This window comes from Chenopodium quinoa, unplaced genomic scaffold, assembly GCF_001683475.1.
Source record: "Chenopodium quinoa cultivar QQ74 unplaced genomic scaffold, ASM168347v1, whole genome shotgun sequence".
NCBI classification, from domain to species: Eukaryota; Viridiplantae; Streptophyta; class Magnoliopsida; order Caryophyllales; family Amaranthaceae; genus Chenopodium; species Chenopodium quinoa.
Genome location: NW_018742726.1, coordinates 2,138,604 through 2,150,280, shown reverse-complemented (window position 1 = coordinate 2,150,280; position 11,677 = coordinate 2,138,604). Strand labels below are relative to the sequence as shown.

The following is an 11,677-nucleotide window of genomic DNA, read 5'->3' as shown; positions in this document are numbered from 1 at the left end:
GAGAGAAAACAGAGTTTTTGCTTTTGAGTCTCCCAAAGAAATGAAATTGCAGGGGCTGTGAATATACAGCAGCAGAAGAAGCAGGATCCCTTGTTTTTATGTAGTCAGTAAAAAATAAAAAATATTAAAATTAAAATTAGGGACTTTTCTTTTATATGTCATTGTCAATTTTCTTTATTTTTCCACTTGGTCTAGTTTTTTTAGCTTTGCTTTTTTAGAGAACTTGTACAGGTCTATTTTCTTAGCTTTTTTTAATAATTTTTTTTACTTTTTATATAAAACTCAAAATAAAATTTTTATCCCTTGTATAAAAAGCTTCTTTCTTTGTATGGTTTGTAATAGAGTTTATACAAGGAGAGAGAAAAAGATTGTCTTTTGCTGTTATGAACCCTAAAGGTATGTTCTTGCATAATAATTATACTAGTAATACTAATGAAGTTTGATTAAATTCTAAGATTTTGTTTTACCATTTTAAAGGTGTCATACAAAAATTTCAGGGTTTTAGTTAAAACTGACAGGAAATTCCTTGTTTTGTGAACAACATTCATTGAAACTTATTAATGCCCTTTGTTTCAGAAATTCATTTTCTGATTATCTGTTTTCTGATTGCTATTGAAGTATTTATTGTAAAAATTGATTAGTTGTTGCACTTTTTATATGAGTATTTATTAAAGGGGGTTTAGATTTTGGTACTTGTACTTTTCTTTTTTGCATACTGTATTATTGTTGATGTTTCTTACTTGACTGTTCACTATTCCAACTGTCTGCTGCTTACTATTGCAGGTTTTAGTACAGTTTCTTCTCTGATGATATCTTTAGGGTCTTACCCATTAGATCATCTTTTGTTACAACTTATCATCATTCATCCAACTATATTTATGTCATTTTCATTCTAATTTTTTTTTTTTTTGGATGAAAATCAAACCAAGTTTTTTTTAAACCCTTATTTATTACTCCCAAAATTCCCAAAAATCCCAAAAAAAGGAGAATTTTTTTTTGAGACCCCACAAAACAAAAGTGGGCAAAGTTAGATTCCCACTTATGATCAGCTTCTCTTCTTCCTTCCAATTTTTGCTCTTCAGATTTGGTTCTTTCCTTGTAGAATCTTTGATGAAGCTGACATTTTGATGTTTTTAGCAATTCTCTTGTATGAAAGCTTTTTATCACTTTAAAAAAATTTGCTAAAAAAACTCACTTTTTTTTGGGGGGGAGTTAAAAATATGGTTTCACAAGAAACACAAACAAACCCTACTTCATCAAGTAGTTTACACCACTTTTCAATCTCAAACCCAATTTCTTCTCAACCCCATTTTGATAAATATGAGAACCCACATTTTGATGATTCTTATAATTCTGATATTATAAGGGTCAATTCAAGTAACCCATTTTCAGATCATCAATCTCTTGGTAATACCCATTTTCCAACGATTCAGTCTCTTGAAGAAAGAATGTCAAGATCAATTAACCTTGTTCATGATCATTCATCAGTAGTAGTACACCCTGATGATCATTCTGATATGGGTCATACTAGGCATCTCATGGATCTTCTTGGAGCTCCAAATGAGGCCACCCATGGCTCGAATAGGCTTTCGCTTTCTCTCGGCTCTCAAGCGCTTCATAGTCCTCAATACAGGCAAAGAACCTTTAGTTCAGAGCTTATGCAACAGGCTTACAGTAATTTAGTTGGTTCTTCTGGTGATCAAGAAAATTGTAACCCAGGGGACTATTCTTTCATAGGAAGTACATCTTTTACTGCATTTTCTGTCAGTAATTCTATGTATCTGAAGCCTGCACAGTCGATGCTCGAAGAGGTAATCGATCTCGGGAGCAAAGACATCGAATTAAAAGATGTAAAGAGGTTGTTTATGTGTAGCAGAGGACTCTGCTCTGAATTGAGAGCTGAATTGATGAGTAATGGGTTTTTATCAGCTGATAAACATGACCTCCAAATCAATTTTTCCAAGCTTATTACTTTACTAGAACAGGTTGGTAGTTCTGACAGTTTCTGAAGTATAATACAGTATATTATAATGCTGTAATTTACTGAATTTTGCCAAATATATGTGTTACAGACATAATATTATGCTGAATTTTGATTGATTTTGTTCTAGGTTGAAGGGAGATATGATGAGTATTTTCAAAGAATGGAAGATTTGATTTCATCATTTGAGATGATTGCAGGAGACGGCGCTGCGAAATGTTACACTGCATTAGCCCTTCAGGCAATGTCTAGGCATTTTTGTAGCCTAAGAGATGCCATAGTAACCCAAATTAAGGTTATTAGGAAAAAAATTTCACCTGATTTACCGAAGATTGGAAGTGGGTTATCCCATTTGAGTTTGCTTGATCGAGATGGTCGGAATAGCAATAGCAGGATGTCTCTCCAACAGATTGGGCTAATACAAGGAACTCATCGACAAGCATGGCGGCCTATTCGAGGACTCCCTGAGACCTCGGTGGCCATTTTACGTGCTTGGCTCTTCGAGCATTTCCTTCATCCGTAAGTCCATTAGAAGACTAATTTGTCTTTCATGTCATACATAACACGTGTGATGATTTTACTTAGGAAACTGTCTATTTTTGCAGATACCCAAATGACTCAGAGAAGCTAACATTGGCATCACAAACTGGCCTTACAAAGAATCAAGTAAAAGAAATAGATTTTTGATTTGTCAAATTCGAGTTTGTAACTAATACTTTTATGAGTTATGCTGATGGGTTTATGTTGTGTTATGTAGGTTTCGAATTGGTTTATTAATGCAAGGGTTAGATTGTGGAAGCCAATGATTGAAGAAATGTACAAAGAAGAATTTGGGGACTCTTCAGTTGATTCTTCAGGGGAAGGTCAGACTGATAAAACAGAAGATCAATGAGTTGATGATGATTTGTTATTATTGAACTTGAAATTGGTTAGTTTTATGCCAAGTAAAACCTTTTTTTGTAAATGTATGAAGTAGTACATTATTAGATGCATTAGTTTAGCTGAAATTAGAGCATATTGAACTTCTTCATGTGATTCGATCTATTTTTGTACTAATTTTCTAGTTTTGTAGTTAATCTTAGAGTGAATGAAGCTTGTAGTCCTGAATTCATTTCATGCAAACTTTCTTATGAATTTATGTAAAGCTAAATGCTCTTCTTTGAAAGACTATCTAGATATCGGCCATGAAGTAGGGGCGGAGCTATGTTGAATAGTACGGGTTTAAGCGAACCCGACCACTTGATAGTAAAATGGTTTGGATAATAGTTAACCGTTAACTACACGCCCAAGTCAAAAGTGAGGGTTTGATGATTGATGAACCTTTAAAAGAAGGTAGGGTCAGTATGGGTCCTTGAAATAGGAAGGCTATGGGCATGTGAGCTGTGGAAATGGGTCTACATATTGCACTTGACCTACGGCTGCAGGCACCAACAAGATTTGGGGTGATATAGAGAACTAATATATGGACATCCTAAGAATTGATGCTTCAAATAATTGTGAAAGTTGGTCCTCGTCAATTATTACATAAAAAAGACTCTTCAACGTGTATGATTATAGCACCAAAGTTTGTTACTCCTTCCCTCCAATTAAAATTCTCAAATTCTCTTATTTCTTCGTAAGAACTATGCATCCTCACATGTATGGCCTTCTAATTCATATAGGGACGTTAATGGGGCGGGTCAATTTGTAAGAACTATGCATCCTCACATGCATGGGCTTTTAGTTCGTATAGGGATGTCAATGGAGCGGGTCAAGTAGGAGACCTGCCCCATCCCCGCCTCAATGGGGTGAGCCTGGGTCTTGGTTCGGCAGGTGCTGGGGCGGGGATGGGGAAGAAAACCATACCCGTCATGGGTGATGGGGCAGGGGTAGATTTTAGGTTGTACCCGCCCCATCCCTGCCCCACTCACTACATACCCGCCCCGCCCCAACCGCCCCACTTCGTACCCGCCAAATCCCCACCCCATACCCACATCTATTTAATTTTAAAAACAAAATTATGTACTTTTATACTATTTTATAAACAAATTATATAAGGAGGAAAGAGAATGGAAAAGGTGGGGGGGGGGGGGTGGGGAATGGGGGTGGAATAAAAATGGGTAAACCCAAAAATAAAAAAGGAGAAAGGGAATGACAAGTAGTAAACAAACGCTTACAAAGGGAATCATTCCCATTCCCTTTCCCCATTACAGCGAACCAAACGCCCCCCTTATATTATAAACAAAAAAATTGTGTAATATTGACATTTAAAAAAAAAATGTATTCTATATTAATTATGTAGGATTGTGTACTATATATGTGAAGAGGGGATTAGGCGGGTCTTGGGTGGGGATTAAGTGAAGGTGGATATCCAAGTGGGGGTGGGGCGGGGATGGTTTTGAAATTGTACCCGTCGGGACAGGGATGGAGATGAATTTTGGACCCACCGTGGGAATGAGGATGAAAATTTTAGGTGGGGATGGAGATGAGAAAACCAACATCCGCTTCGACCCGCCTCATTGACATCCCTAAGTTCATATTAAGTGTTGGAGACTCCACAACTTGGGCTCTTCATTATTAGATTCGAAGATCAATGAGATGATGTTTTATTTTATTGGGCTTGAAATGGCCACGCATGGTTTTATGCAGAAGCAAAAGCTACAGTAAATGTCTAGTGTATTCTATCATGTTATTCATAAATGGCTATACAAGTTTGCATTAGGTTAGCTAAAATTTGACCATGAATCCATCATCTTATTCATGAAGGAGATGTTGGCATGAGATAGTTTTGTGAAGATTGTATTACAAAAATTGTATTAGAAACAAATTATTAAACAGGCATATGGAGACAAACGAAAAACTACTACGATTATTTATATTGGGTAGATTTGTCAACTTTAAAAGTTAAAAACTGAGTTAATTAAATTAATAAAGGTTGCAAATATTCAATTTACAAATAAGTTAAACTATTTCGAGCTAAAAGCTATAACCCTAGACAAATTTTGCTTATCTTGATATGTTGATGAGTATCACTTTGCATTTTATGCTATTTCATCCCAATTTCTTTATCAAATACTCAAATTCATTAATATTTATCTCATACTATATATCCCCTCAATTCTACTTGTTTTGCCTATAATTAATTTTACTCGAATACTCATAGATTTTAGCTAAGTGAAATTTATGACAAAGAAAAGTGGTGGGTTCTAAAATAATATTTGTGAGAGTAAAAGTTTTAATTCTTTGTGAATATTTATGGTATGAGACAATCTTTTAAGAACGACCTATATAAAACAGAGAAAACTTTTAGTGACATTAAAATACGTAAATATTATGTATAATACATCCGTATTTGTTTTTGTTCCTTGAAAATTGCGGTAAAGTAGGGAATTAGCAAATAAGATAAATATTTCAAGACCAAACTCACCCAAGTATGAATATCTAAAACACACACAAAAAAAAAAAAGTTGCATTATCCATTGCTAAATATAATCAGTAAGAGATGAGTTCAAGCAGCTTCTGTTGGATAATTAGCACCAAAACTTCATCATCTTCATCTTCTTTTCAAAATTCTCAATCCCATTATTTGTGCCCACTTCAATTTCAATCCTTCCCATTTCAAAAATCTACTTCAAATTCAAGAAATTGCTTAGAATCCCATCAACATAAGAACCCCAAGAATTTAATTTGTGTTAATTCCCTCCAAATTAATCATGGTGTGGATCAGATTCTCTCTCCTGTTACCCCAGATGAACAAGAAACTGGAGAAATTGAGGAGGTAATTAGCGATTTTGAGGATAATTTTGAAGACCCAGTTCCATTTTCTGTTAATGGAGAGAGTAAAAGGGAACAAGAAGAGGCAGAGGAGCAAGAACGTCGTTTTAAGCTCAGAAATGGAAAGGAGGTCATTCCCTTTTCTTGTTCTGTTGTTTATTTTAATTTTGATTTGATGTTAAAAGTTAAATTGAATGTTTTAGTTATGAACTTGATGAGCTATCCTTTTCTCCTTTGTTCTTTACATGTTTATGTTTTGAATTGCTATTTGAAATTTGGGGTGTAGAGAGCTAAATTTTGGAATGTAACATGTGAATAAGGTGTTGGGGGGAAACCCGGCCCGAGGCCTCTAATCGAATCCCGTTTACATTATTGTCCTTTGTATATAATGGCCATAAACTATTGGACCATAGCTAATGTAAGGATTCTGCTTGTTAACACTGCATCAAGGGTACCATCTGTATGTAGAATTTCTATGGTTTTTGTATGGCAGAGAACTTGAGAAGGTTGTTTACTGTTTTGTTTGAAAAGAGAGAGAGGGGGGGTGGGGGGTTAATTATTAGTTTAATGATCAAATTTAGGGTGCATAAAAAACCACCTCTAATAGAACTTCTTAACAGATTATGTTTATGAAATTTTCTCCACCGTTTACCCAATTGTAGATAGTAGATATAGTCTCATAAGAGGAATCGCGGTGATGATGTATTATGATATTATATGCATATATGGCTTTCTGTTGAGGTTGAGCATAGGATATTAGGATCACTGTTCTAATGCTTTAGGTGATTCTAGTTGCTATGTTAATCATGCAGAAAAGTATACGCAACTTGTTGCTAAGCATTTTTAAGTTTCTGTTATGTTGTTATTGATTGACTGCTGTCTTATTTATGCGCCCTCTGCCATTGCTTGAGGCTCTTGGGAGAATAAGTTAAGTGGCCTAATATTGTAACGTCAGGTTCTTGCTGAAAAAGCTTATCTTGTGGGTGTGGAGCAAAAAGGTATTAAAGTGGATTCTTTTGGAATAGAAGAATCTCTGAAAGAGTTGGCTCAACTAGCTGACACAGCAGGTCTTCAGGTTGTTGGCTCTACTTATCAAAAGTGAGTATGTCGTGGGTTTTTCTATTGCATAATGTGGTTACGCTATAAGTTGCAATGTGCATATACTTAAGACAGTACAATTAGCTAATTGGAGATTTATATTATCTGTGCATGCCCTAAATCTTCCAGTTAACATGTTATGTATCTCTGTCACCCTGTGTGTCATTGTGAAAGTTGGGGGAGGGTTGGAGAATTGAATGGGGGAGTGTTGCTTAAAACGATAATGTAACTCTTTTAATTAGAGCTTAAGGGGTTTCAGTGAGTTAATTTTGTATCTGTTGTAATTCTTTGCAAGTGAAAAGCACTTGTAACTTAAGGCATGTTATGTGTCATCTGGGAACATGGCCTCCAAAGCAGCTACAGTTCAATTAAAAGCTTTAGTACCTTCGTTTTAACTTGTTAAGATAGAGATTGTTAAACAAAACTCAGATTACATTACCAAGTGTGTATTGACTTCTGAGTTTTTGTCATATAGTTCACATATGTCTTCTATCAAATACATTTCTCCTTTATTTTTGCTTTGTGAGAACTGCTGGTCTGCATGGTAAATAACTTCAACACCTGCTGTATGAATTAGGCTTGCTGCTCCAAATCCAAGAACATATATTGGCTCAGGCAAGGTTTCTGAGATCAAGAGTGCAATTCATGCATTTGATGTTGAAACAGTGATATTTGATGATGAGCTCTCACCAGGGTAAGAATGAAACACTCTTTTATTCAGAAACTGACAATTGGTGTACATGCATTGTCTAGCTATCAACTTTTACTCATATGAATTTATTGCTGATTGTGAAACACATCATATGCACGTGAACTTGTTAAAGGTCTTTGAGGGTACTTTTTAATGGTAGTAACTAGTAGAAGTATTCTGTCAGATTACTCTTACCTCATCATTGTCATCAATCTTCTAAATTTGTTTCTGTAGATAAGGTTGGATTAGTAAGCTGCAATTAATGGCACATTTCTAACTTACCTTTACCTCTTATATTAAGAAAAACATTTGTAATTGTACAAATGTCATGGTGAAAGTTGCTGGTATTGTAAATATGGGGATGTTTGGTCCTGAATGTGAACCTATTGCAGGCAATTGCGTAATTTAGAGAAAGTTTTTGGAAAAGATGTCAGAGTTTGTGATAGGACTGCACTTATTCTGGATATTTTCAACCAGAGAGCAGCGACGCATGAAGCTGCTTTACAGGTAAATATTTTGATAAGTTGAAGCATTAAATGAAATCATATAGGCTTTTGTGCTAATGAAGAAACTTCAATGCTTTACTCTAAGGTTGCACTGGCACAAATGGAATATCAATTACCACGGCTGACAAGAATGTGGAGCCATTTGGAGCGTCAAGCAGGAGGGAGGGTGAAAGGTATGGGTGAGAAACAAATTGAAGTTGATAAGCGTATTCTACGAGACCAAGTAAGTGTGATTTTAATGACCACTTCCTGAAGTGTATAGTTTAATAATTGTGTCTATGGAGCTTATAAATGTGTGTATGGATCTTTAAGATCAAAACACTGCCTTGCCTTTGATGATGTTCTTTGAGGCTGAATTATCTTATCTCTAGTCCTGGTCTCTTTGAGTGGCTTATGCCCTATTGCTTCAAGTAGTTCATTTGCAATTAATTCAAGTGTTAAGTTAAAAAGAATGGTAATGAATCTTGTGTGTAATCTGGTGTGAATGTTCCACATGAATGTCTAAGACTCCAAGGTAGGATCATCCGCCCCCCCCCCCCCTGCATATACTTCAAGAACAACCAATTACACATAAACTCCATTCTTCATAGCACCTTCATTAATTTAATTCCATGTATATTAAATTACATGATTATGTTACTCTTTGATCTAGCTTTGGATCAGTGGACTGAAGCATTGTTGATGATTATTATAAGAAAGGCTTAATAAATTGTCAATGCTGATTGTGTACTTCATCATTTATTCATTTATTTAGTCTGGATGCTGACCATGTATTTTTCTGTTGATCATTTTCTGTAGATTGGTGTTCTAAAAAAGGAACTGGAATCTGTTAGGCGTCATCGAAAGCTGTATCGAAATCGTCGTGTGTCAGTGCCTATTCCAGTTGTATCTTTAGTAAGTTGATGTGTACCTTGAAACAGTTGTAATAGTATTCCATATTGAATATCCCCCTTTTCAGCGGTTATGACAAAGCTTGCATTTATTGAAAAACTAAGGTAGGATATACAAATGCTGGAAAGAGTACATTGTTAAATCAATTGACTGGGGCTAACGTGCTGGCCGAGGACCGATTGTTTGCTACTCTTGATCCAACAACCAGAAGGGTGCAGGTTAGTTGGTCAGGTCTATGGTATTCCCCTCCAGTTTAGTTTTCTTATTTCATCTGAGCAAAAATTGTCAATTAGGACTTGGAATCTGTATTAAACCAACTGTATCACCTGAAATCAATATACTGTATTGTAGTTTGGTTATTAATATTAACTTTATGTTGCTACCAAAGCTTTAATAAAGAGCAACTCCTCTATCTTGACATTTTATAGTGAGTTTGAAGATGTTAAGTTCTAGCTACAATAGGTTTTTAGAGATGCTTGATCCAGAAAAATGCATTTAATTGAGCTTATCATTGTTTTAACTAAATGAAAATGATACTTATCATCTGTTGAGTGCTTGATTGCTGTGATATAATTTCCTTTGTCTTGTTTTCCAGATGAAGAATGGGAAAGAATTTCTGCTAACTGATACTGTCGGATTCATTCAAAAGCTACCAACTACGCTGGTAAATCCTCTTTCAGCAGTGTGATGTGTATTTTGAACTTTGGTTTAGTTAGATTAAATTCTGTAAGCTGCTTGTTGCAGGTTGCTGCCTTTAGAGCCACCCTGGAGGAAATATCTGAATCATCACTTCTAGTGCATGTGGTGGACATAAGGTATCAATTTATCCTCATGTTTGGATCTAATTCGCCTTTCCCATGGCATCTCATTAGGATGCTTCTGATTTCAGTCACCCTTTGGCCAAGCTACAAATTGATGCCGTGGATAAAGTTCTGTCAGAATTGGATGTGTCGCTAATTCCAATCTTACTGGTTTGGAACAAGGTATTGATTAAGATAAGAACTTCAGAATCCGTAAATTTGCTTCAATTTTCTCTTTCAAGTCCATATATTCTTTAGAGAGATGAAGCAATATAAATTATTATAAGAACTTTCTGAATGAAAAGTCTCAGTAGCCACCTGACCAAAATGATTGAACCTCTTAATTATATTCATATGAAACTGAAGTAATCTGAACTTTCCGTTTCAATCTCACTAGCTTGATGTTTCATTTCTGAGAAGGTGAAGTGATATTTGATTGTATATGTAATGTAACATAATTTAATGCTCTTGTCAGGTTGATAAAGTGAGTGATCCAGAAAAAATTAAGGCAGAAGCTGAGAGACGAGGGAATGTTGTCTGTTTATCTGCTTTGAATGGTGACGGACTTGAAGATTTTTGCAACGCCATTCAGGAAAAGTTGAAGGTAGCTTCTATATCTATACTGTGTAAAGCCAATCGGCAAGCTATAATACCCTTTAACGGTCTAACCCTAATTCCATAATGTATGTACTAAGTTCTATTCAAACTTCAACGCTTTGCTTCAACCAGACTGTGTTTCTGTTACAGGATTCTATGGTGTGGGTTGAGGCACTGGTTCCGTTTGACAAAGGAGAACTCCTCAGTAGCATCCATCAAATTGGAATGGTAGAAAGAACTGTGAGTGAATCTTTCTTTGGGCTTTGACGAGGGATTTTTTATGTCATGCATTTCAGATAGAAGTTTCCCAAGTCTGTTACAAGTTTTACATCCCAACTACCTAAATAATCTGTATCAACCGGTGGTTGCTGTGAACTTGGTCCTTTGAGAAAACACTATGAATTGGACTGGACATACCTTCTTACACATACTGTCCTGTAATCTTGAGTAGAGTTGGTGCAACTGACACGTTCCTAATTACACGATTTGAATCACCCTGGCCTATTCTAAACTGTACCCCAAAATCACATTGGCTCTGTTTTGATCTGAACCTAAATTTAACCCAACCCAAACTAACTCGGAAAATAATTAGTAAATTTCATAATAAGCTAATCGACCATAGTCCTGAGCCAACCCAAGTAAGAACTAAATGATGCATTGCTCATTTGCTTGAATGTTTGCCTACTCAAATGTCAAATCTGATCCAAATGTCTTGTTTGCCAACCATGCTTGAATTTTTGGACCTGTTTGAACTACTTATAAGTAAATCTATCTAATAATCTTTTTCTTGGAAAGTTAACATATTGCAACTCAACAACCGTGTCTTCTGTTGATGCATGTATATTACTGAATCTTCTCTTCTTATTTTACCAGATGTTAAACATCAGATTTAAATTAAGCAAATGCTGTTTGAGGGTCACAGAATCTCTTATTCATGTTTACTTTCAGGATTATACAGAGAATGGTACATTGGTCAAAGCATATGTACCACTTCGCTTAGCAAGGCTCCTTACACCGATGAGACAACTGGTTGCATCACTGTAGGTTCCGCGAATACACGACCTGCCAGATTGTACACAATAAATCCCGGAGTATATTGTTAAACAGAAGCTGTGAGTTCTGTGATGCTATATTTTGACACTTTAGATCAAGAGCTTGTGTATCTTACTATCTGTACATAGTTCATCTGTAGTGTACATAATAACCATATACAATCACGCTTCTAATCAATACTAAGCCAACTGTTAGTAACTAATCTCTCTCGAAACTGTCCATCGCTCGTGCATAAATCTCTTTCACATATTGAAAATTTAACATCATTCTTACTGAATCATATCCTTTTAACCAACTTTGGTCCGCC

General features: G+C 35.6%; 2 protein-coding genes across 3 annotated transcripts; both read left to right on the top strand.

Annotated features, from left to right (window-relative positions):
* The first annotated feature begins 272 nt into the window (after positions 1-272).
* On the top strand, positions 273-3,097 carry LOC110723283 (BEL1-like homeodomain protein 11). 2 transcript variants are annotated; one of them, XM_021902629.1, is made up of 5 exons: positions 273-396; positions 784-1,985; positions 2,112-2,500; positions 2,587-2,647; positions 2,739-3,097. In XM_021902629.1, exons 2-5 carry the CDS (start codon positions 1,221-1,223, stop codon positions 2,871-2,873), a joined length of 1,350 nt encoding a protein of 449 aa, XP_021758321.1. In that variant the 5' UTR covers positions 273-396; positions 784-1,220; the 3' UTR covers positions 2,874-3,097. The 2 variants fall into 2 exon arrangements, with proteins under 2 accessions (XP_021758321.1, XP_021758322.1); XM_021902630.1 differs by lacking the exon at positions 273-396 and having other exon boundaries at positions 404-1,985.
* Positions 3,098-5,327: 2,230 nt separating this feature from the next.
* LOC110723279 (GTPase HflX-like) lies at positions 5,328-11,572 on the top strand. The gene is made up of 13 exons (XM_021902622.1): positions 5,328-5,864; positions 6,690-6,832; positions 7,410-7,526; positions 7,916-8,030; positions 8,115-8,252; positions 8,828-8,923; positions 9,025-9,138; positions 9,516-9,584; positions 9,665-9,735; positions 9,810-9,903; positions 10,196-10,324; positions 10,468-10,557; positions 11,266-11,572. Exons 1-13 carry the CDS (start codon positions 5,463-5,465, stop codon positions 11,359-11,361), a joined length of 1,674 nt encoding a protein of 557 aa, XP_021758314.1. The 5' UTR covers positions 5,328-5,462; the 3' UTR covers positions 11,362-11,572.
* Positions 11,573-11,677: the final 105 nt, after the last annotated feature.

Bases quoted from the DNA above. Each gene is read 5' to 3' on its own strand.
- LOC110723279 (XM_021902622.1), top strand. From the start codon at position 5,463: ATGAGTTCAAGCAGCTTCTGTTGGATAATTAGCACCAAAACTTCATCA. The intron at 5,865-6,689 runs GTCATTCCCTTT...TTGTAACGTCAG, and splicing joins AGCTCAGAAATGGAAAGGAG to GTTCTTGCTGAAAAAGCTTA. The intron at 9,585-9,664 runs GTAAATCCTCTT...TGCTTGTTGCAG, and splicing joins AAAAGCTACCAACTACGCTG to GTTGCTGCCTTTAGAGCCAC.
- LOC110723283 (XM_021902629.1), top strand. From the start codon at position 1,221: ATGGTTTCACAAGAAACACAAACAAACCCTACTTCATCAAGTAGTTTA. The intron at 1,986-2,111 runs GTTGGTAGTTCT...ATTTTGTTCTAG, and splicing joins TTATTACTTTACTAGAACAG to GTTGAAGGGAGATATGATGA. The intron at 2,501-2,586 runs GTAAGTCCATTA...CTATTTTTGCAG, and splicing joins TTCGAGCATTTCCTTCATCC to ATACCCAAATGACTCAGAGA.